Here is a 26,489-nt window from a genome sequence, read left to right as displayed (position 1 = left end):
CTGCTGGAACTTTGAATCCCTTTGGCTTAGACTCACTTAGGGCTGCCTACCTAGGCCCAAACTACAGCTTAGCCTATTTTCATTCTGCATTTTGGCCACATGATTATTGTTACTCCTTGTATAGGCAAGGCCAGGATTCTGAATTTTAGCAGCATGTCACACCAAGAGACTGCAGTTTCTTTCCTTCATTCCTTCTCCATTTATGTAAGCCAAGCTGTGTCTCTGCTTCCAGGCACAGGTGCTATACACTCCCATTGCTCTTTCATTACCAGCTCTCTCCCTGGTCTGTTTTCTAAATGCCATTCCCAGAGCCTGAGAGCACACGCAACCCTACCTCCTGCATGCAGTTAGGCTGCTAGATTGTCCAAAGGCCATGAAGAGTTACTTTGCATGTACAGTTTTTTAAAGATCAAAAGTCACTCTTTCAAGTAGTCTTACAAAAGCTACATATGTATTTACTTTCTGCAAAGCAGAAAACTGTAATAACATAGAGGAAATGCTCTGCATACTTGAAAATAAACCTTTAAAGCACTAAGGTTTAAACTCAAAAGCCAGCAGCTGGGTGAATGGACAACTACCTCTTAAGTATCTGAAGGATTGTAGATTAGCCCAACAAGAACAAACCCACATCACTGATGGCTGTAAGGCCTATCTCTTTAAGGAACCTCTTTACACATCAACTCTTTCTAGTTTTTCACATACCACACAAACCTAAACACTGGCTGGAAAAAAAGACAGATAATACACTACTTAAAAAATATTTAATACTTTCAATGATTTTCAATTTGACCGTAACAATAAAGACCATTTATGGATTTTGACCATTAAATTAACCCTGTGTGTACTAGACATGGTATTAATACTCTTTCTACAGATGAAATAAATGACTTAGGGAGATTTTTATGACTTAGCAGGTTCATATGGCTAGGTGGCAGAGTTGGATACAGAACTCCAGTCTTCTGACTTGTAGAACAAGGTGTTCTGATTTTATTTTAATAAAGCAAATTTCAGTGTAATGTAGTTAAGTTGAAAATATCATACCTGCCCACCTCCTCTAGCTAGAGCATGAAATTTCAGGTTGGATAAATTGTGGTCTTAAGAACATTTCTCTATGATGATTGATGTAACATGATAAATAAAAATTACCTTGGAAGAACAACTAGGAAAACAATCCAAATGGTCATTACTAAAATGTCCAAATTGTCCATTTTGATGAGAAACACACAGTTACGAGCTATGAAAATGTTATTTGTGGATATGAATTGCCAGGCCAAGACCCTTGTGCTGCTGGGATGTAACTCTTTGGTGAAACAGAAGACACCCCTTCCTCAGGACACTTCATTTGCATTTGACAGAAAATTATAAAAATATTCAAAAATACTATTAATAGATCTGAGCTGTGATAGGCACCCTCTCCAATGTGATGCCTTGAAAAGTACAAGCTCCACAACCATGTTAGGTCACTGTGTGTCTAGTTCTCCTCAGAGTAGTAGCTCAGATAACCTCTAAGCTTTTAAGCACAAAAAGTCACTTGTCAGTTCAAATGGTGATTAAGGAATTAATATAGCAGGAAGAGGAACTTTCAAAAGAAAATGAGGATCAGACATCACGATGATAGAAAATGGTTTGGAGGAATGCAGAGAAAATAACAAAGAAATAAATTAGCACTGCGTTGCCTACAACAGTTTCAATGTCCTACAAAAAAAAAAAAAGGCTAAACAATGACCTTTTTTTTTTTTAATTGTACTTTAGGGTCTGGGGTACATGTGCAGATCATGCAGGATTGTTACATAGGTACATATATGGCAAGGTGGTTTGCTGCCTTCATTCCCCTATCACCTATATCTGGTATTTCTCCCCTCGTTATCCTTCCCCACCCCCTGCTGTCCCTCCCTTAGCCCCCCGCAACTGACCACAGTGTGTGATGCTCCGTGTCCACATGTTCTAATAGTTTAACACCCGACTATGAGTGATAACATGAGGTGTTTTGTTTTCTGTTCTTGTGTCAGTTTACTGAGAATGATGGTTTCCAGATTCATCCATGTCCCTATGAAGGACAGGAACTCGTTTCTCATGGCTGTGTAGTATTCCATGGTGTATATGTGCCACATTTTCTTTATCCAGTCTATCGTTGACGGACATTTGGGTTGGTTCCAGGTCTTTGCTATTGTAAGTGTGGCATAGAACATACACGTGCATGTGTCTTTATAATAGAACAATTTATAATTATTTGGGTATATACCCAGTAATGGGACTGCTGGGTCAAATGGAATTTCTATTTCTAGGCCCTTGAGGAATCTCCACACTGTCTTCCACAGTGGTTGCACTAATTTGCACTCCCACCGACAGTGTAAAAGTGTTCCTATTTCTCCACATCCTCTCCAGCATCTGCTGTCTCCAGATTTTTTAATGATTGAACAATGGCTTTTTGAATCTAAGTCCTTGGTTGTCCATGGCAACCTCCAATGAGGATTTGTCTGAATTTTAGAGGTTCAAAGTCCACAAAATACAATGCTTACCCATGAAACTGGTATTGAAACATGGTATTTTAAGAAAAGCTCAAAGACAGAGTCTTCTAAGAAATGCTAACTCAACAAAGATGTATTACTACTTCTAATAAGGCCACAGCAAAAGAGATAGATACATTCATCAAACTCCGACCTAGATTCCCAGATATCCTTGATGACCCTGCCATACCTGTCAGGTAGTACCCATCTATAACCCTCGGATACACTGTAAGTATTCACAGCTGGTTCTTTCATATTAGCTGACTAACCATGGACAAATCTCTTGTCCTCTCTGGGCCTCAGTTTCCTCACTTGTAAAAAGAGGACATTCTAGATAATCATGATAGTCTTTTCCAGTTCTTAATTTCTATGGTTATATATTCTTATTGACCAGAGAAGGAAATGAGTGGTTTTAGCAGAATTTAATTAAAAACCCAGGGTACTTTCTCCATTGTCATAAAATCTGTAGATAAGTACCAAAGAATCTAGGTGTCCTAGTTCCTCTTCCTTCTTGGCGGCATTTATTCTCATGTGCTCAGGTATCTTGTAGTCTGGGGCTGTCTTCAGATTGAAATCTCCCATACACACCTGGGCTTCTTTGATGGCTTGAAGATCTTTGGGATCTTCAAAGTCATCATCAGGTTTACTCTTGTATCTATTAGAAAAACAGACAACACAGACACAAATATGACAATAAACTCTATTTTGTCTACTTTAGGTATATATTCAAATTTAATCATGGAACAAAAGTATAATTTCAAATCTATAATGCTCCTTTTGTCACAGAGCCCAAGCAGTTTTTAAAATTCAATTACTAAAGTATCCCAAGCAAAATAATATACGGTTATATAAATAGGAACCAATCACTAGATTGTACTGAAATAATCTGAATTACTGTTAGGCTTTGGTTCACTTCTTTGTAATTCGTATGAACATTGTTATTTATTCTCTCGATATAAATTAAGCCTTGTAAATTAGGTGGGTTTTTAATGACTGAAAAGTCAATTGAACTTTTTAATTGCATACGCTTGCTGTAAATTTTCAGAAAAGGTATCTAGTTTAAGATGATAGCACGAACACACATATTTGCCTCTCCCTCTGTCCCCAAATCCCCTGAAAATGACAGTACAGAAGTACAAAAGGTTGTAAATTATCAGGAAAGCTAAGAATGGAATAGAAAGCCATGAGTAAATCAGTGACACTGAGCCAGTTCTGGAAGATAGAAAGAAGATCAAATTATATTAATTAATAAACCAGATCAAACTATAGCCCTGAATACCCAACAAGATAAAGCAACAAAAAGGACTGAATATTATCTTCTTGGTGAAGTCCCTAGAATGCTCCAAGCACAAAGAGAGCAGGTATAGGGAGCGGAATGGAATGCTAGACATATTTGGCAAAATTAATTAAAGGATTGGGGAAAAACATTGCTTAAACCAGTTGGGCCCTCCCAAACTTTCCCACCTGCACACACAAAACAGTGGCAATCTGTATATCTAGACTACAATTAAAGAACTACTCTCTACAGAAACTGAACTCTTTGCTTGGGAAGTACTAAAGTATCTAAGGGTATGGGCTACCAACTCATACCCTTAGATACTTTGGTACTAATAAAAGGCCCTTAACTGGGAGATCTTAACACACCTGTCTAAGTTTTAAAAGTGAAGTCTACTAGACAACACGAGCACGTGCACACAGCAGTTAGTCAGCCCTTGCCTTTAAGAGAAAGTTCTTTTAAGGAAACAGACATGCAAAATTCCAGAGGAAACCCATCATCTATTATATTAAATGACAATCATTTATTTCTGTAAAACTGCACTAAAATGAAGGATTAATATTTTTAAAGGAAAGGAGAAGGGGAGAAAGGAGATGAAAGAAACAAAAAGGAAGGGAAGAGAAGAGCTACTTCTGCTTCTGTCCATGTGAGAGGAACAGGGGCCTTTATCATCCTCATATAATATAAACAATCAGAAAACTGAACAAAAAATATGGGAAACAACTATGTTCAGACATTGAACGTAAACAGCATAAAACTGTAATTCTTTAGAAAAGTAAAAAGATGTGATCCTTATTATCTCCTGGCTGCTGCACAGAGGAAATTACCAGCCTACAGAGTAGGATCAGGATCCCAAACACAGCCCAGCGAACTCACTCACTGAGGAGGCAGAGATTACAGTACAGGGAGGCCAAATTTGGTACTAAGAATTTGTGGAAAAGAATATCAGAGGTACACAAAGAAACACCTCTGGAAATCTACATAGGGCCTTAACTTTTCGGCTGAGTATTAATCTGTACATGTGCAATGTGAACCACCATGAAGCTGGGCAAAGAACTTCCAGGAAAAGTACAATTACTGGGAAATTGTAGAACAAATAAGTCTCATAGTTTACACATAGCTAGGAACCACTCATGTTCCCACCAGTTGGAGAGAGCTTGTTGAATACAGGGGACATTCAAGAAAAACCCTTAAAAACTCATGCCTTCAGAGAGAGAGAGACATAGAAGATATGAAAAACATCATCAAACACCTTGTCCAAATTGACATTTATAGAACACTACAGCAAGCAATGCAAGAAAGCATACCCTTTTCAAGCACACATTGAACTTTTATGTAGACAGACTCCATGTGCGGGGCCATAACACAGTTCTCAATACATCTTTAAAAACTTATACAGACTATTTTCTATGATCACAAACAACTAAATTAGAAATCTAACAGGGAAATATTTCTGAAACCACAAATCTTTGGAAACTAAGCTGCAAGTCAAGGAAGTAATCACGAGGATATTAGAAGTACTTTGGACTAAGTGATAATAAGTACCTACCATATGAAAATGTGTAATGCAGCTAACTTAGTGCTTAGGAGAAAATATATACTTTAAATGTTTATATTAGAAAAAAAAGAAGGACATAGAATCAAAGCCCATACACAGGTTTATAAGTTAAGAATCAAGAAAGTAAAAGCTAATGAAACCTAAGTTAACTAGAAGGTAAGAAATTATAAAAATAATAGTAAAATGACAGAGAAAGTAGACCAAACAATATTTTAAAATCTATTCCCCAAAGCTAGTTCTTTGAAAAGATTGATAATGTGGGTAAATCACTAGCTGGAATGACCAAGAAAAAGAAAGAATTTAAAAATTAACAATAAAACAGAGGACATTAAAACAGATACTACAAAAATAAAAATAAACATAGGAGAATAATATAAACCACTTTATGCCAATAAAATTGACAACTTAGATAAAATGCACAAATTCCTTCAAAGACACAAATTATAAAAACTGACTCAAGAAGAAATAGAACATTTGTATAGCACTGTAACACTCAAAATTTTAAATTTATATTTAAAAGTATCCCTCAAAGAATACTTCCATATGAATTCATTGAAAAATTCCCTAGTAAAGCAGAAGAAAACAGAAATCTAAAAAATAGAACAAAAGAAAACAAAATATAGAATACAGATGTAAGCCCTAAATATAAATAAGTACATAAATATAAATGGTCTAAATACACCACTGAATGACAGAAATGGGCAGTGTGGATTTAAAAACAAAATTATATGTTGTCTAGTGAAATTAGTGAAGACACTAACTTCAAATATAAAAGTATAGGTAGGTTGAGTTAAAGGCTGGAAACAGTTATATCATTTAAACACTGAATGCTTTCCCTCTAAGATAAGAAACAAAGAGTGGATGCTAGTTCTTTCCACTCTATTTCAATATAATACTGGAAGTTCTAGCCAGTCCAATAAGAAAATGAAATAAGATGCATACAGATTAGAAATAAAACTCCCTGCTTCCAAATGACATGACTGTCTACACATGAAATATCAAGAAACCTACTAAATAAAAAAAATTCTTAGAACTGAGACAGTTCAGAAAGGTCACAGGATACTAGATAAACATACAAAAGCCAATTGTATTTCTATACTAGCAGTAGTGAATGTGAACAGAGAGACACCAGTATTAAAAACACAATACCATTTAAAATTGCTAAAAAAAGAAATACTTATGTGCAAATCTAATAAAATATGTATAGAACTTTTATGCTGAAAACAGCAAAACACTGATGAAAGAAATCAAAGATCTAAATAAATGGAAAGTCATACTATGTCCATAGATTAGAAGACTCAACACAATAAAGATACCAATTCTCCCCAAAGTAATACACTGCTTTGACATAATTCTTACTGAAATTATGGCAAGATTTTTTATACATATAGACAAGATTTTTCTGAAATTTATATGGAAAGAGAAAGTAATCAGAATGTCTAAAATAATTTTGAAAGAGAATAGAATGAGGGGAATCACTCTACTGGATTTCAAGATCTATTATATAGATATAGGAATCAAGACAGTGTAGTGTTGGTAAAAGAATAGATATACAGATCAATGGACTTGAAGGGGAACCCAGAAATAGGCCCACATAAACATGTCCAAATGATTTCTGACAAAGGGGCAAAAGAAATTCAATGGAGGAAATGTCTTTTCAACAAAAATGCTAGAGTAATTGGACATCCATAAGAAAAAAAACAAATCTCAACCTAACTCTTATACCTGATTTTAAAATTAGCTTAAATATAAAATGAAAAAAAAACTATAAAATGTTAAAACAAAAATAAGATAAAGTATTTAGGACCTAGGGCTAGGCAGAGTTCCTAGACCTCACACCAAAATCAAGATTTATATAAGGAAAAATTGATAAACTGAACATCAACTAAATCAAAAACTGTTGCTCTGTGACAAACTCTGTTAAGGGGGGCCGAGTGTGGTGGCTCACATCTGTAACCCCAGAACTTTGGGAGGCCAGCGGGGGCAGATCACTTGAGGTCAGGAATTCCAAACCAGCCTGGCCAACAAGATGAAACCCTGTCTCTACTTTAAAAAATACAAAAGTTAGTGGGGCATGATGGCACATGCTTGTAATCCCAGCTATGAGGGAGGATCATTTGAACCTGAGTTTGCAGTGAGCCAAGATACTCCACTGCACTCTAGCCTGGGCAAAAGCACGAGACTCTGTCTCAAAAAAAAAAAAAAAAAAAAAAAAAGAAGAAGAAGAAAAGAAAAGAAAAAGAACAAACTCTGTGAAGGGACTGAAAAGACAAGTTACAGACTAAGAGAAAGTATTTATAAACTGTATCTCCAACACAAGGACTAGTACCTAGAATATATAAAGAAGTCTAAAATCTCAACAGTAAAAGAGGAAACAATCCTATTCAAACATGAGCAAAAGACATGAAGAGTCACAACACCAAAAATATACAGATGGCAAATAAACCAATGAAAATATGTGCTTGTCAAGTAAAACTACCTTACACCAGATTTTTGTTAAATCCCCAAATCTCTCTGCTGCTTGCAGAGCATACTGCTTTTCAGTGTCCATCAGAGTCTGATTGAAAAGTAACACCTTTCTCCAAGAGAGTTCAAATATTTGGGTGGAATTCTGGAAAGCCTCTCAGGGTCATCTAAGAGTTACCAAGATTCCTCTTAATTTGCTTTAAGTACTGTAGGGAGAAGGGGGCCTGGGCCTTGCTGGGTCCAAATTCACTGGGCATCTGTTGGACGGGCAAGAGAGAGACTGGCGCTTGTTTAGGGCAAGAATTTCTAGGAGGGGGAAAGTGAGTGGCTGAAGCTGGATAAGGAGGTCAGGGTGGATCCAGAGGAGAAGGCTGGAGAGAGGTGACTCTTCTGCTGGGGGTGCCTCTGAGACTCGTATCTTTAATTCCCTGGGCTTACTCCTTGCAGCCTTCCCTGAGATGGCCAGCAGGAGGGCTGGATCAATCAATCCTACACTGTCAGCAAATGTCTGGACTGCCTCGCAAGCTACAGAAAGCTCGAACATATGGAGCCTCAGACCATCTGTCCTCTCACATCTATAGAAAAATTCCAACTGCTGAATGGTATCAAAATGAATGGTTCCTTCCTGAGGTCAAGCCAGTCCTTCCTGTAAATCATAATTTGGCCAAGCCTTTGTGCAGAGGGATATAAGGGGTCAGATTCTGAGGGTCAAAGTAGTCTCGATGGTTCAGGATATACTCCAGAGGAGTATAAGCTGGGGATGATGAAGAGAACTTATTGCCCATTCTGAAAGACAGGGAAGAGAGGTGTCCCTCATTCCCTTCCTTCTTTCAGTGAAAATTCAGGGTGTGATGGAGAGAGGAAGAGTGCATCCTCCTTTCACTTTCCATCCATTATCCTTGAGCTGGCCATAGGTACCACTGCAGTATATACCCAGGAAGCAGGGGAAACCTGGAGAATAGGAATTAACCACCCTCACCTATGCCTCCATTTCTCCCTGCTGTCAGCAAACTGAATTCCCTGGGCCTGTTGATGCCATGCAGCATGGCTTCTTTCTGTGGGGTAGGAAGTTTAGTCGGCAGGAATTGGTCCTACTTTACATTGTGCCTGTTGCCTGGCTTTGGATCCCTCAGACCTGGTTTTCCTTTCTAGGGACTCAGATGAAAGCTTGGAATCGAGGTTGGGACTGAAGAAGTATTTTAGAGGCTGTATCTACTTAGAGTGTCTCAAATGTGCCTGCCAAATGTGCAGTTCTCAGCCAGCAGGGGCCATTCCTGTTAACTCTCTTATCAGAAACAGAACTGGGGGCGGGGGCAGGGGGCAGCGGGGAGGGGAGCCCTTTCACTTAGAAAAGAGAAAAACAGTTTAAGGGGCAAAAAGGGAAGAGCTTCTGGGGGAAGAACCCCTTGCTTAGTGCAACTGGGCCTTTCTAATCCTGATATCTTTCCCTCAGATCAGACTAGGTTAAATTCCTTGGCCAGGGGAGGAGAGGTTCCATTGGTATGGTGGGCAAGAAGCACTTGTCTGTTGACCCTGCAGGGCTGCAGCTACTGTCATGGCTTTCTCCCACCCTGCTCGTGACTGTTATGCTTGGCCCTTGCCTGCTGCGGGCATGCCCAGGCACCCAAGCTGGGAGGAAAAAGGGTAAGGAGAGGTGCCCTGAGCCGTGCATGCCTGCAGCTGTTGAGTTGGAGGCATACGTGGCACCTCTAGGAACAGCTGGTCCGATTTGCACCTTCAGCAGCTGAGCCTAATGCTCATCGTACTTAGTAACATTTCCACGGCTTATAGCAAAACTCCTAACATTATAAAGAAAGACCTAAGAGTCATTTCAAAGACAGAAAAGAGACAAAGTCTGGGGGTTTTGACTTCCCACTTAGGGTGGAGTTTTTAAAACTCAGAGAAGGAAAAAGGAGCATCTCACCTGCAGGAAAAAGAGAGGTGGCAGGGTTTTAGAAGAGAGGCAGATTCAAAAGTTTGGCATTCACCCACACTCACCTTCTGCAATCCCGGACAAGCCCCCAGTTGCAATGAGAAAGATTCCCTTGTCCCCCTCAAAGGGTATGTGATAGGGGTGCTCCACTGCTCAAGCCTCTAGGGGGAGCATACAAACAGGCAAGCCGTGGGACTCCAACCCCAGGCAGTGTCTAGGCATGAATGTTTACAGCTGAAGCCCCAATGGGCATGTGTTACAGGGTCTCTCTTAGTTTGCTGTCTAACGGCAGCCTGTGTTAGCCAGCTCAATTAGACCCCCTTCCTTATCACAAGGATGGAGGGATTTCTGTATCCCATTGTTTCTTGCCTTGGTGTACTAGAAGAATCAGATCACATGTGGGCTTGGAGAATGAATGCGAATTTTTATTGAATGGAAGTAGCTCTCCCCAGTGGGAGAGCCAGAAGGGTTTTTCCCTGGAATTGGGCCACTTGGCAGCCCCAGCCAACTGTGCCGCCAAACTCTGCCTCATCCCACTGGTCAGTGGCCTGCCAGCTTGCCGGCATCTGTTGATAGCTGTCAGCCTGCGCTTTCTCCTGCATGTTCTAGATAGTTGCTTGTGTCTTCTTCAACCAATGTGTCCCTCATGACATCCAGCCACTTGTGTGTCTGCCTCTAGGGTGTCAGGTTTTTAAATACCCAGGATGGGGACATGGCAGACCAGGGTGGTCTTGGGAAATGCAACATTTGGGCAGGAAATGCCTGTCCTCACCTAGGTCCCTGGAGGTAGAGCCCTAGCCAGGGACCATGCCTTTCTCTACCCAGCACTTCCCTTCCCCGCTTCCATATCATTTAAAGGGACCACACCCTTCCCTTCCTAACACTCCCATATCAATACTAGACTTTTTTTTTTTTTTTTGAGAAAGAAGTTAACCTCAGATGGTTAATGATAAAAAGTCAAAACTGTAAGATATTAGAAGAACATACAAGAGAATACGTTTATCATTTTGAGATAGAAAAGCATTTCTTAATTATTAAAAATCATTCTGATTATACTTTCTATTTTTTTTACTTTTGCATTTAAATGGTAATGTCAATAAATATAAAGATTTTTAAGATATATTATTTTGGGGCTCGAATATTAAAAAGATTACAGTTTAGGTAAAAAACTCACAGTTCCTCCCATTCTTTTTTTCGCTGTTGAATCTTCAGTTGTGCTCTTTCAGCTTTTAATATAAGTTTTCTCGTTTTCTCGATTTGATTTTTCACCATAATTTCACTTAGAGTTTTAGGCCGAAATTTCTTCCCTTTTTCTATTATTGATTCTTCTTGTGCAGTAACACTCTCACCTATACAGAGAATCAACATTTTTTTAGTCATTTTCAGACATAAAAACAATACTTGCAAATACTGTTTTTAATCTACCAAATAAAAAAAATGCAGAGAATATGTTGAATTTGTAAATCAAAGTATTTATTGAGCACCAGGTGCAGTGGTTCACACCTGTAATATCAGGACTTTGGGAGGCTGAAGCAAGCAGATCACTTGAGGTCAGGAGTTTCAGACCAGCCTGGGCAACGTGGTGAAACCCCATCTCTACTAAACATACAAAAATTAGCCAGCCATTGTGGTGTGTACCTGTAATTTCAGCTACTTGAGAGGCTGAGGCAGGAGAATTGCTTGAACCCAGGAGGTGGAGGCTGCAGTAAACTGAAATCTCAGCACTGCACTCCAGCCTGGGAAACAGAGCAAAATTCCATCTCCAAAACAAAAACAAAAAAGTATTTATTGACCAACTACTATGAATTCAACCCCATAATAAGTACTGTGCAATGCCAAAATGAAAAGATCTAAGTCACATTTTTTGCTTTTAAGAACCTTATTAAAAGTTGGCAAGGTAAGACATAAATTAAACAATTAGAGATCAAGATAAATGATGGTGAACCACTAACATGTTGGGAAGGAGTGTTTGTGACATGATGGTGGGGAAAAGGAGAAAAATCGAGAGTAAGTCCAATTTGATACATACGATTTGAGGTGGTGCATACCAACTGAAGTGCTCTGTGGCCAACTAAAAACTCGTCAGAAACACAATCAAATAATTCAAAAATTATTGGATTTATGGCCAGGCTCGGTGGCTCACACCTATAATCCTAGCACTCTGGGAGGCTGAGGTGGGCAGATTACCTGAGCTCAGGAGTTTGAGACCAGCCTGACCAACATGGTAAGACTCCCATCTCTACTAAAAATACGAAAAAATAATTAGTTGGGTGTGGTAGCACGAACCTGTAATCCCAGTTACTCAGGAGGCTGAAGTACCAGAGTTGCTTGAACCTGGGAGGCAGAAGTTGCAGTGAGCCAAGATTGCAACACTTCACTCCAGCCTTGGGGACAGAGAGAGACTATGTCTCAAAAAAAAAAAAAAAAGGAAAGAAAAGTAAAGAAAATAAAATAAAATTGGCTTTATCAACTAGCAATTTTTTTTTTTTTTTTTTTTTTTTTTTTTTGAGACAGAGTCTCACTTTGTCTCCTAGGCTGGAGTGCAATGGTGCAATCTTGGCTCACTGCAACCTCTGCCTCTGGGGTTAAAGTGATTCTCCTGCCACAGCCTCCCAAGTAGCTGGGACTACAGGCATGTGCCATCATGCCCAACTAATTACTGTATTTTTGTAGAGATGGGGTTTCAGCATGTTGGCCAGGCTGGTCTTGAATTCCTGACCTCAAGTGATCCACCCGCCTTTGCCTCCCAAAGTGCTGGGATTGCAGGGTGAGCCACCGCACCTGATCTACTAACAAGTTTCTATTAGGTAATTACTCTATTCATGTTTAAGCTACATATAGACATGAAAAGTTAAATAACATGAGATATTTATATAGTTACAAATAACTATTTCATTATATTTCATATTTCAAATATATGGTGGTATAGAGAAAAAGTTTATGTGGCCAGGGTGGTCATGGGAAGGCTTTATGAAACAAAAGTAATTTAAGCTAGATCCCAAGAATTGGTAGAATTCAGAAAGGAAAGGAGTGAAGAGGTCACTCCAGCAGGAGCCTGGGTGTGGAAGTGCAGGCATAATTAGGGAGCAGCTGTGGGTCAAGATGGCCGGGGCAGACCTAAGTTATTTCTAGTTAAATAATTATAAGCTTGCTTTGCTTATTGTACACTGAAGCTTAAACCCCGAACTAAGCTATATCAAATATTGGTGCAGTAAAATAGAAATCAAGCGGCAACAGGAGGCCTAAGGTAAAGACCATCTGAGAGCGCTGTAAAACCATGGAACACCACGGGGTGGTTGCAGAGTAGGATATACTGCTTTGGTCCCATGAACGCCTTCTCAACATGGAGGCTGCATGAGGATCTTGGAAAGAGGACTTGTGTTAAGATCTCTGAGAAGGGAGGCGACTTCTGCTCACAAGATCCGGGAGGGTCTCTGCAGACCAGAGCTGGCAACGGAGAAAAGGCTTGCAGGGCAGAGATTACTGGAATGCCACAGGCTCTGTCTAGGTTCTCAGAATATAGAGTAATCTTGATTGCTCTGTGTCCAGCCCCGTGATGCACTGGGTGTGATGAAAGCTGCTGGTGCCTTATCCACTAAGCTTCTGACGCAAACGCACCTTGACAGCAACCAGTGGTAGAACTCAGTGTTCCAGGTTTGCATAAGAATCACATATGCTATTGAATACTGCAGACCACACCTCCCACTTGGCTATCTTGCCTACCTTAGTTTCAAGGCCTCTCCCAACAGTTTCAAGTCCTCCCCTTATCATCCCTTCCTGCTCCCCCACCCCTCAATTAACAAGTATATACACCTAATAAAGGCACATGGAGCCCAGAGCCCAGAGCTCAGTGCCAACACGGTTCACCCCATGAGAAAGTGTACTGGACTCCTGGACCCATGCTGTGAACTTCTACTCTCGTATCTTTATTTCCTTTTCTCACTCCCTTGTTACTGCCGGGACACAGGGCACCCACATACAGGCTTGGGCTCATTCCCAACAAGCAGCAGGCAGGACAAAAGACTAAACAGGTGTTGAACAGTATGAGAAGGCGCTACTAGAAACACAGAATAGGGATAGATTGTGGAAGGATTAAGCACCAGGACAGCAGTTCTAGAATTTATCCTAGAATCAAAAAAAAAAAAAAAAAGACATTAAAGAGTTCTCAGTGAGGAAGATAAACCAATCTTAATGTTCGTATTGTATCACGGTCAATAGCCTAAATCTAGCCAGGCTGCAGCAGCACCTTTTATTTACTGTTGATTGGCTCTCCAAGCCATTTCCAGAATTCTTGTTCTTTTCCTACTCATCTGCAGTCATCTTGCGGAAAGCCACAAGGAACAGGCTGAAGGGATTAGAGGTACTACTTTCATACCTGTATTCTCTGCTCATTCTGTTTAAAGCATATGTTCTTGGAAAACAGTCTGAAATGCAGTGTTTTAGCCCCACACTCTGGGATGGGGCCCAGGAATCTGAAAAGAACCACTGCCTAGAACCTAGCATCTGGGGAAATCCTAGATTTAACAATAGCCAGATGTGGCAAGTAAGCAAACAGCAGCATCCAGTCCTCTCACCCACTCTCGTCACATGACCGGGGTAGGGCTTCTTACAAACTACATTAAAGACGACAGCAGGCATGGAGCATTTGTTGGAAAAATGTGGCCTCTCATTCTCAGCTATACCATATACTTTTGTCTCTCTTGATTATTTACTCCAAAGCAAACCATCATGGAGGAAGAGGTACAAGAGATTGAGCTCAAGCACCAAAGAAGGTACAGTGGTTCTGCCCACAGACAATTCAGTTTTGAAAGCTTAGGAAATAAGAATTTAAAAGCCAACCTGCATCTCTCTGGCTGTCCTTTCTTCCAGTTCCCTCTTTTTCAAACCTGTCCAGTTTGCTTGGTCTTCTCTCTGACTGACTTGCTCGTCTGAATTTGGAGTACTTAGAGGGCTGCACCAGCCTGTAAGAGGTTATCTTGTGGTCACTTTGTATGGCATGAACCACAATAGTATCACTTTCCAAAGGATCACGAAATCTGAAAAAATAAAACAAGTATTTTCAATAGTCACCATTTTGATCATTCTGCATAATTACTAAGTAACAAAATAAAACTATGTTATTTTTATTATCATTATACTGTGCTAGACTCAGATTTTAACAATGTATACCAACAGGATGTCATGGAGATTGAATTGGACTTGATTAAAGAGCAAATACAGTCTTTCTAATGAAAAGACTGAACAACTCATTATTAATCACTATAATACCAGTGTTTTGCTAATATGTGGGAAAATGAAAATTTTGCAGGCAGACTGCAGTTTAATGGCAAATAGATCATATCAAACTCTGAGGAAATATAATCCACCTCTCTACATATTATTTATAATAGACTATATATTATATATTATGTAGCTATATATCTACACATATACCTATATATAATAGATTGTTATATATTATTACATATAATAGTTATATATTATAGATATATATTATCTATCTATAATAGATATACCTATATCTATTATAGATATAGCATGAGATATCTATATAAATTATAGATATCTACTATAATATATAATCTATATATAATTATCTACAATACATTATAATTATCTATAATATGTAATATATAGTTTGTGTTTTGTTGCATAGATATATGAATAAATCTAACATGTAATTATATAAATAAATATATAAATATCTGTGTGTCAGTGAAGAGTCTCTAAATCAAAAAGTAGAAAAACAATTTTTAACACTCATTCCCTAGAAACTAAAGAATATTCATTCTTCATCTCACTAAAGCATTATGCATCTCACATACATTTTGTTTTTTTTTTAAATTACATTGTATGTGTGGTGTATATATGTGTGTGTTTACATACATGTGGCAATGCAATTTATTTGTATGTAGTAACTGTAAGGAGAGCAGAGCTTGAGCAGTTGAATAAAAGTACAGACCTCCTAATTTCTACTCTTTGCCCCTCAGTTTTTCATATTTAATAACATTTCATGAAAATCCCCATCTATTGGATTCCTCCATTCGCCTCTGTAAAAAAACATTAAGCTCAGGAAATCATACTAATCTCCAGTTCATCTTTCTCTCATAGCCCACATTGTCTTCTTTTTTAAAAAGCTCTTCATCCATATGTCAATTTTTAAAATTAATTAAAAATTTTTTTCATCAATTACCTTGTTATTTGGGGGCATTGGTTCATAATTATCTCTCTCACACACACACACACACACACACACACACACACACATTTAATTTTGGAATTTATTTTTGCATATATTGATTATTCCTAGCTTGTTTGCCTTTCTTACTATTTTTCTAACTTAATCTTTTAAACTCTATGTCTCCTTTTAAAATTATTTACTATTTCTTTTTAATTTTCCCTTTTCGTTCATAGTACTTTCTCGTCTCTTTAAGACTTATTTTCCTTTATGTTTTTGCCCACTGGAACTTTTAAATTTTAGCCTTTCCATGAGACTGGAAAATATAGCTGGTTTTGATCACATAAAAATTTAAAACTTCTGCATAGTTAGAAAAATATGAACAAAGTTTAAGGCAAATGGCAGAGTAGGAGAAAGCATCTACAATATGCAGAATAAAAGACAAATATCTGTAATATAGACAAAGAGGCTAAAATTAAAAATAATGGGGGAAATAAACAGAACCCAAAGAAAAAATGAACAAGAAATTTAAACAGACAATTCTCAGAAGAATAAATATAAATAAACTATAGGCATATGAAAGGAAATGCTGACCCCACCAATAATCAAAAGGATTAAATTATTCAACCAAGAGTTATTTTATTTGGCCTATTATATTGGTAAAAATGAAAACATTAGTAATACACAGTGTTATTTGGTGGTACAACTTTAACCTCTCACCACATTCCAATCAGATAGGTTCTTATTTTCTTCTTCCATATATGTTCCCTGAAAACATGATGCTATGGTGGACGGAGGGTGCCCAGATCAGGGACGGAAAGCAGGAGTTAAGGAAAAGAGTATTTGATAACAAGAATGGTGGGGAGGCAGAGGTGAACCTGACTTGAAGGAGGATGGGCAAGTGGGTCCTAGAGCTGTGGGCACTTGTTCCCTGCATCTGAAAGCATCTGGGGAGATGGTAAGGCCTTAAGAGTGATGTCCGTATGTGTGTTTGATCTATGGCACAGCAGGCTCCTGGCCTCACAAAACACTGCCTGCTCCAGCAGAGCACAGAAACCACAGAATCAAAGGACCAAAAGAAGCAGGTAGACTGGGAAAATGACACAATGAGTTTCAGTAGTACTGAGACTGACTGTCCTATCTTCTTGATGAAAGACCAGAGTCAAAGTCAGATTTAATTTAAACAACAAAAAAGCCATGTATTTACATACCTAAGTTTGCAAGTTAGGATTCATATATATATATATATATATATACACACACACACACACACACACACAAATATACACACACACACACACTTATAAATATACTGTGAATACTTATTAAAGCCAAACATGGGCTGCTATGTTGAGAGTTCTTCCTGAAAGGAACTTCTTCACCACTTTCATCTTTTAGCAGGTAGCAATCTGTTTATAATTCAGCGATTCAAATATTGAAGTATTATCCAGAAATTCACCTATTCAGAGATGTAATACCTGGTAAAAAGTGCTATAATTTTCAGGGTGAAGTCCCAGAGAGGAGATAGCAGCACAAGAGAAACAGAGATAGACAGACCCAGAGTCAGAGAGAGAAAGAGCTCTGAAGATCTGGAGAGGGTTCCCTTCCACTCTGCAATTAAGCACTAATCAGCACTCCATGAGGAGGAGTCTACCTGAGGCTGGGAAAAGAACCACCAGAAAGGAACAGGCAGAATAATCCACAGATCTCACACAATTGAAATAGCTGATAATAAACCTGCTAATACATAAACCTGATAATACATAGTCTACTCAGAAGAGTGTTGTCTGAGTAGCTGGAAAACCATTAGCCCTAGACTAAAGGCTGCCCTGATCTCACCTAACAAAGACCAAAGGCAAGCCTCAGAAAAACAAAACCAAACTTTTTCCAAAACAAAGCTCAAGGGTATTTTAAAGAACACAGAGATTAAGATGGCGGGTAGGAGGCAGGACTAGCTTGCAGTTCCGGACAGAGCATTGTATGGAGACTCACAACATGAACTTTTACTCCAAGAACTACCACAGGAACATACCCAGAAAACTTGAGAAAATCCACAGACCCTTTGAAGGAACTGGATCACCCATGCAGGCTCCCTGAGATGCCAAAAAACCTGAATCTGCTTGCTTTCTTAATGGGGAGGCTCCTGGTCTGGGGCAGTTCTCAGCCCTGCTCAGCAGCTGTCTGGAGATAGACTTGCTTTGGTGGAAGTGAGACCAACCTTTAGGACTCTGGGCTGCATGGGAGCAGTCAGGCCTGTAACTACCAGCTTTCCCCAACTTCCCTGTAAGACTCAGCAAAGGCAGTCATAATCCCTCTGGGAATATAACTCTATTGGACTGGGAACCACACCCCCATCCCCACAGCAGCCACAGCAGCAAACCCCACCCAAGGAGAGGCTGAGCTCAGACACACCTATCCCTGCCCTCACCTGGTGGTCTTTCTCTACATGCCCTGGTACCTGAAAACAAAGGTCATAATCTTGGGAGCTCTATAGGGCCCTGCCTGAGAAACCTGCATACTTAACCAGGTGTTCGTAGGGCAAGTTTGCATCCTCCCTACAGGACTGCAGCTCACGGGCTCTTGAAATGGCCACCTCCTGGCTGAAGCCAACCAACACAAAATGAGCACACTAAACAAAAGCATAACCAAGGACCCTCACAGAGTCTGCTACACTCCCCTGCTACCTCCACTGGAGCAGGTACTGGTATCCACGGCTGCAAGATCTGAAGATGGATCACATCACGGGTCTCTTTGCAGACACTCCTCAGTACCAGCCCGGAGCTTGGTAGCTCTGCTGGGACTCAGGTGAAAGGACAGGGTATGGTGAAGGATAAAAGACTACACAATGGGTACAGTGTACACTGCTCAGGTGATGGGTACACCAAAATCTCGGAAATCACCACTAAAAGACTTTTCACATAACCAATACCACCTGTTCCCTAAAAACCTATTGAAATTTTAAGAAGTTTTTTAAGTATACAGAAATATCTAGCACCTACAGTGTAAAATTTACCAGGCAGACAGGCCAAAAGCATAAAAATATAACCCCAAAAAAAAGTATTTTAAAAAGCATAAAAATACAACACAAAATGAACAGAAATAATTAGTCAATAGAAAGATACACAGAAATGACACAGATAATATAACCACCAAAGACATTAAAGCAGTTATATTCTTCATTTATATATAATATGTATAATTATATATTACACATAGAATATAGATAATTACTATAATATATTCTACATTTTTAAGAAGGTAGAGGAAAGCATGCATTAAAGTGAGGAAAATTTTTAGCTACTGCACTAGGAAGTCAGTAAAAATGACTAATAATAAATGTATATAAATATATTATTTATATATATAATTGTGACCACTATGAAAATATTAAAACTGATTCTTTTAAAGACATATGTTTATGTAAGATAATATTATTTAAATGTCTATTATTCTTAAATAGGAATTTATTCCTTAAATGTCTATTTTTCCACAGATTCCAAGTAATTCCAATAAAAATTTTAGCAGGCATTTTCTAAAAATTGACAAGTTGATTCTATGCAAAGACCTTAACCAGTCTTGGAGATGAAGAACAAAGGTGGAGGATTTACAGTATTAGATGTCAAGAGTTAATTAAGACAGAGTGACACTGGCAGCTGGGTGGACAGACACAGGCCAATAAGACAGAATAGAGTTCAGAAACAGACCCACGAATGTACAGTTACCTGACTTATGACAAAAGCATCACTACAATCTGGTATAGAACAGATGGTCTTTCAACAAACAATCCTAGGTCAACTGGGTATCAGTATAAAAACAAATGACGTGATCTCACACCGCTTATAAAAATTATTCAAGACGGATAATGGAAAAACAATAGAGCTTCTAGAAGAAAACACAGAATTATTTTATGAATTGGGAGTAGGCAAAGGTTCTCTAAGTATAACACAAAAGCATTAATCTTTTTTTAAAAAGACTTCATTAAAAGAAAAAACTTCTATTCAACAAACAACTCCATTAAGAGTAAAGCCACATACTAGAGCAAGATATTTGACATATGCAAACACACATATACACATACACACACGTCATATATATAGGCACTCATATATGTATATAAATAACCAAAGCTCATATGCAGATGTAAATAATTCCCACAGCCAGTTTTAAAAATGGACAAAAGACTGGAACAAACACTTAACAATAGAAAATATAAAAATGATGGTAAATACATGAAAAAGGACTGAAAATCACTCATCAGGGAGATGTCAGTTTAAACCATATAGAGATGCCACCACAGAATAGCTGGAATTTAAAGGGCTGACAACCCCAAGCACGAGTATTACGGATTTGTGTCCCCCAAAAAGCGAGGTTGAGGTCCCAATCCCCAACACCTCGGAGTGTGACTCTATTTGAAACTAGGGTTTTGCTATAGGTAATCAAGCTATAATGAAATAATTACAGCAGGCCTTAATGAAACGTAACTCGTGTTCTTATAAAAAGGGGAAATTTGGACACAGAGATAGACATGCACAGGGAAAACCGTATGAAGAGACACAGGGAGAACATCGAGTGAAAGCAGAAGGTTTGGACTGACAGATTCACGAGCCAAGAAAACCAAAAGTTGCTGGCAAACCACCAGAAGCTTGGAGAGAGGTATAGAACAGATTCTGCCCCACCAAGTCCTCAGAAAGAACCAACTTGTCTGACACTTTGATTTTGGACTTCTAGACTCCAGAAGTGTGAGACAATAAATAAGCAGTTTTAAGCCAATCAGTTTGTGGTACTTTTTTTACAGGAGCCCTAAGAAACTAACACAATGGGAAGCAATAGGGATTCTCATACATTGATGGTAAGAGTGTAAGTTGATCAAACCATTTTGAAAAACTGACAGGATCTAATAAAACTAAACATGCATATAACCTATGCCCTAGCAGTTCCACAATTGCATATATAACCAACAGAAATAAGCACTTATATCCATCAAAAAACATACACAATGTTCACAGTAGTGTTATTTATGGTACCCCAAAACCAGAAACAACTCAAATATCTATTAACAGTAGAAGGGATAAACTGTGGTATAATCATTTTAAAGAACTATTAAAAAGCAATGGAACAGAATACACTACTGCTACATGTAACAACACTGATAATCTTAGACATCATGAGTTTAAAAAAAAAAAAAAAAAGCCAATTGCAAAAGAATCCATACTGTAATACTCTATTTATATGGAATTCACAAACCAAACTAATATATGGCAATAAAGATTCAACTTTGGAGAATAAGTATTTCCTGGGGTGAGGATACATGGGGGAACTTGCTGAAATGCTATAAATGTTCTCTATCTTAATCTGAATAGTACATATATTTATCTGTAAAAACTTTTCAAGATGTTCAGTTAAGATTTACATACTTTACTTATATAAATTACATCTCAATAAATGACAAAAAAACAAACAAACAATCAATCATTTCCTCTGGAAGTCAAATTGATGCATGACAGGTATAAAACCACAGGTGGTTGTCTTTTATTTCAAGTCCTTTGATTCTATTTGAATTTTTGTTTCTTAATACATACATGTTCATTAATTAACTTGATATAAAATAAATAATTCATCAAAAGAGAAAGTAAATATGTATTGTATAATTTAAAAAATCTAAGTGTTAAACTAATTTCCCACATTTAAACTAGAAAGGGGAGTACAGAAAGCTCAGGAAAATACCAGTAGCAGTAACAAGACGATTCCTTGAGATTTCAGGTTAGTGGGCACCTTCCAGAGCCCTCTTATCTGGCCACTTCACTGACACTACTATACACTGTGTTACTCAAACATGTGCTCTCAAACATCTTAGCTTGTAGAGAATATGGATCCTACCGATTCTTTAGCTTCATTAGGCCGAGTTCATGTTTCTCTTTTTCCCAAGCTAATTCCTTTTCTACTTGTTGAATTTTGAAAGCTGTTTTTCTGTTTATCTCATCACGGATTCTGGAATCTACATCAAAATCCTGCAGATAAAAAGATTCGTTCATCAAAATGGGTACTTTATCAACTGTTTCATACAGATTTCAGTTTTGTTCCCAGTTTCATGCTGCATCATAACTCTTCCCCAAATGTCATACACACTCTCCATTATAGGAGAAAAATAGTATATTTTTAACGTTACTTCCACAATATAAGGAGAAATGTTCTTCTCAGTTAACAATAATGCAAATAAAGTTACACATTTTAAGATTTTTTTCCCACAATAAAAATAATGAATACTCTCAGTATTTGGAGAGTACACAGTTATAAAAACTACTCTCACTATCTCAGAGAAACTGCTATTACATAAAAATCGGACATGAGGTAGATCCTCATGGTAACTGATCAATATCTTAACATGTCCCCCGGTGTGACCCCACCCATGAAAGATGGCAGTCTCTGGTGTCTTCTTGACATCACCAAGTTTTTGTAGAATCTCCTTCATAAAGGGCCCCACACTAGAATAAATTAAAAGATGCCCAAAATAAATGTCTGTTGAAATTTTGAAAGAAACAAACAAAAAGAAAGATGATTTTAAGTGTTTCTACTTGTTGGAAAAATAGTCATCTCTAGCCAGAAATAGCATATGTCAAAATAAACATCAAGTTTATATTAGGCTTACTGTTCGTTTAAACTGCATATGCTTTGGTAATTCTTCATTCATTTTTAATAGTTTACAAAATTCATTCCTCAAAGCTTTGATTTGCTCTCTCTTCCTTGCCTTTATTTCTTCCACTTCTTTCATTAATTTGTCATGTTCTCTTTTTCTCCTAGCATTCTCAATACTGAAAACAGAAATTTAAAACAGTAACAGGTTATAATATAGAAACAGCAAAGAAAGAGAAAACTAGTATTCAGTAATTTGAAAATTCATTAAGCTAGGCCAACTTCTGCACTGTCGGTTTGTTTTGCAAAATCTCAGGCCTAGTCAGTACTTATCAAAAAGTCCCATACCTGTAGGCTTTGGGATCTTCAATGTCTTCTGGAATCGGCTCTGTTTCAATTCCAAACTATAAGAAGGGAAGTAAAAGGTTAGCCCTTTAAAATTGCATAGCATTTTCCCTAAAATATCTAGGAAGAAGTAAATTAAAAATGCAAATTGGTTGTTTTTTTTTTTTCTGCCAGTTTCTAATAACTGTAGGTCTGAAAAGCAGTTTCACAAAAAAAAAAAAAAAAAACTAAGAAAAAATTGTAGTTTACTAAACTTACTCGTTTCTGCTTTATTTGAAGGAGTATGTAGGAACAGTCTTAACCTAATCATATGTCTGCAAAATGTTAATATCCCCACAATTTCCCCTCAAAATGTAAATTACTAATGTTCATATGCTATTAACACAGAATTCACAAAAACAATCTAGATCATTTATTTCAAAATGCTGTTTTTCAGTATATCGCTTTATCACATGCATCATTCATCCAAATACCTCACTATGTCCAACAAATATTTCAACATATATATTTTTTTAATTTTAGATAAGCATTTCATATCAGCTTCTCAAAGGAAGACACAAAGTTGAAAATGCAAAGAACAATATAATCCCCCTCCTTGAAAGAGAAAGATATGAAATCAGAAATACAAATCTCCCTTCAGAAAGGAAATCAGTCTAAATTTGAGGGAACTAAGAAGTATATCATTTAAAAGTACTCTGTTTATTCAGATGCTGTGCTGTAAAATGTCTTAGTCTATGATGTTAAAGAAGAATTATAATCCAGGGAACAAAATAGCCTTAGTTTGCTACCTAGTACGTCATAAATAAAATTAAACTTTACTCTCTTTTTCAGAGAAGATAGGTCTCTATTTTGCTATCATTTGTTGTAAATAAATATTCTTGATAAAGTTTTTGATAAAGATATGAAATATAAATCTATGTATTTTTATTAAAGTCAAGGTTTATGACTTTAATAAAAGCAAAGTCAGAAAACATGATCAATATGAGACAGTAGTGGCTAATAAATTGTACTGGCTATTAATCACTTAGGATACAAATTTACTGACTTTTATTTATTTTTTATTCTTGTATTGACCAGAGCTAAGTCCCTTGGTTCTCTAATATCAGTGTGACTTCGAGGATTTGATGCTGATACTGGGACAACTGTCTCCTGGCCACAGCTGTTTCCAAGACGGTTGAGTTAAACAAAGTTCCAAAATACATGCCAATGGATCTCAATCCTAGCTGTACATTAGAATCACATGAAGGATAGTTTATAAAATACTGATGCCTGGACCTCACCTTCAGATATTCTAACTTAATTTTTCTTGGGTAGGCTCCGGCATCTGTACTTCTAGGGCTCCCCAGCTGATTCTAAAGTACAGCAAGGTAAGAACCTTAGACAAGTGCAGAGCTTAGTTGTTTTTTGTTGTTTTTTAAAAAATTTCTAATTTTTCCTGGTTTTTTTTTTTTTTTAATTTTGAGACGGAGTCTCCCTCTGTCACCCAGGCTGGAGTGCAGTAGCACAATCTCGGCTCACTCCAACTTCCACCTCCCGGGTTAAAGCAATTCTCCTGTCTCGGCCTCCAGAGTAGCTGGGACCACAGGTGCCTGCCACCGTGCCCGGCTGATTTTTTGTATTCTTAGTAGAGATGAGGTTTCATCATGTTACCCAGGATGGTCTCAATCTCCTGACCTCATGATCTGCCTGCCTTCGCCTCCCACAGTGCTGGGACTACAGGCATGAGACACTCGTCCCGGTCTAATTTTTCCTTAAAAGCAATGTCTGCTTCAGTGATTTCAGAAATATTGATTGCAGCCATAAATAAAAGAACATGATTATTCAAATGTGGGATAATATCTTTCTATCCAATATGGGTTTCTACAGAGAGGACTGGCACAAGGTAGAAAGACATTTTCTTCTTGTTTATATACTTTCCTTCCTGTAATTCCTTTTTCCTCTCTATATACAGCAGCCCATACTCCAAATTTTGCTATTAGAAGAAATGAAAATTGACCTACTCATATCTTCCCTACATTCTGTATGTGTTCTTTGAAGTAGGCTACTGGCTAAATGGGAAGCCAATATGTTCATAGGAATTTTAGTTGTAATCTTTTTAATACAACTCCTTTCTCCTTAGGAGCAATTCTAATGGTTATTAACTACTGATTTTATCTGAAGGAATTGCCTTAATAATACGAAATCTAAGTTTTATGACCAAAAAAAGGAAATTAATTTGGGGATCTGAACCCCCAAACTTCATCACAAAGCCAACAATCTAGTTCTGCTTTTAAAAAAAATACTTCATACTGAATCATGACCCACATTGTCACATTCTAATACTAAAGAAAGATATTTTTGCAACCCCTGTCAAAAGCATACTTTATGGCATACATACTACATTAGCCCTTACATTGAGTCAATGAATAAACAGAAAGCAAAATACAATCTGAAAAAACTGTGAACTTAGCAAAAAAAAACTTTAAAAAAAGGTTTTTTTAAAATACAAACTTTTGACTACATAGAAAAATGGACATTATGGAGAAATAGATGTTTGAAAACATCTATTTTTTATTTTCAAATTTGAAATAATAAAAAAATTGATTTTTTGATTTTTCTAATTTGGGGGATTCCAATCTTTAATAATAAGGGAAATGCAATACCTTTAATATTTTATATAGGAGCACCAGAAAGTCAAATTATAATACTAGCAGGAAGATTAGACTATAATCACTAGAAGGTGAATGTGCTTAAATAAATTTAAACTTATAAAGAATATGAACAATTTTGATATTAGCATTTTGAATAAAGTTTGTTATTAATTAACCAGTTAATTAATTACATACCCTGGGAGATGGCACCTTGGCCTTGATGCCTTTCCTTAGCATAAATTCAGAAAAAATGTTGAAAACAAAGATATTACCATCTCCTCCAGTAGTCACCAAGAAACGATCATCAAAGCTACTAGCAATACTTTTAATACATCCATAGTTATTGTCATGCATATTGAAGTGCCAATAGTTCACCAAACTGGTCAATGAAGGATCATTCTCATTTAGGACATAGACTCGAATTGCTCCATTTTTCATTCCACAAAACATCATAATTTTGTTAATGCTATGAAACAAAAAATGTAAATTATTCTTCCCAATAATCTGAAAATAATGCTTAATTTCAAGTCAATTAACAAATAGCTAAATTAATAACAAAGGTGTCATGGACTGAGTTGTACACCCCCAAAATTAATATATTGAAGCCGTAACCCCTAATACTTCAGGATGTAACTGCATTGAGATAAGGCCTTTAAAGAGGTAATTAAGTTAAAATGAGAATACCAGGGTAGGTTCTAATCCAGTCTGCCTGGTGTCCTCATAAGAAGAGATTAGGACACACAGACAGACATCGTGATAGCACACAGCCAGAGAAAAGACTGTGTAAGAAGGCAGGTATCTGTAAGTCAATGAGAGAGGCCTCAAGAGAAACCAACCTGCTGATACCTTGATCTTGAAACTCTAGCCTCCAGAATTGTGAGAAGAAAAAAATTCTGCTGTTTAAGCCACCTAGTCTGTGATGTCTTATTGTGGCAGCCCTAACATACTAATACAAAAGAATAGAGA

At 37.5% G+C, this 26,489-nt stretch overlaps 1 protein-coding gene across 6 annotated transcripts in view; it reads right to left on the bottom strand.

Moving 5' to 3' along the window:
- Positions 1-26,489, bottom strand: part of CFAP44 (cilia and flagella associated protein 44) — a 137,874-nt gene that overhangs the window by 39,996 nt on the left and 71,389 nt on the right. For all 6 annotated transcript variants that reach the window (XR_012518780.1, XM_074404347.1, XM_074404349.1 and 3 more), the window contains 7 exons: positions 25,719-25,989; positions 22,897-22,952; positions 22,565-22,727; positions 21,796-21,926; positions 14,580-14,776; positions 10,915-11,089; positions 2,985-3,162 (listed from right to left, as the gene is read on the bottom strand). Coding sequence is in view for 5 of the 6 variants with exons in the window: in XM_074404347.1 (XP_074260448.1) it covers positions 2,985-3,162; positions 10,915-11,089; positions 14,580-14,776; positions 21,796-21,926; positions 22,565-22,727; positions 22,897-22,952; positions 25,719-25,989 (1,171 nt within the window). In the remaining variant the exon portion in view is untranslated. The remainder of the gene's footprint in view (positions 1-2,984; positions 3,163-10,914; positions 11,090-14,579; positions 14,777-21,795; positions 21,927-22,564; positions 22,728-22,896; positions 22,953-25,718; positions 25,990-26,489) is intronic.

This window comes from Saimiri boliviensis, chromosome 8 (genome assembly GCF_048565385.1).
Source record: "Saimiri boliviensis isolate mSaiBol1 chromosome 8, mSaiBol1.pri, whole genome shotgun sequence".
Taxonomy (NCBI): Eukaryota; Metazoa; Chordata; class Mammalia; order Primates; family Cebidae; genus Saimiri; species Saimiri boliviensis.
Note: the sequence above shows the minus strand (reverse complement) of the source record. Positions and strands in the feature narration are given on the sequence as shown.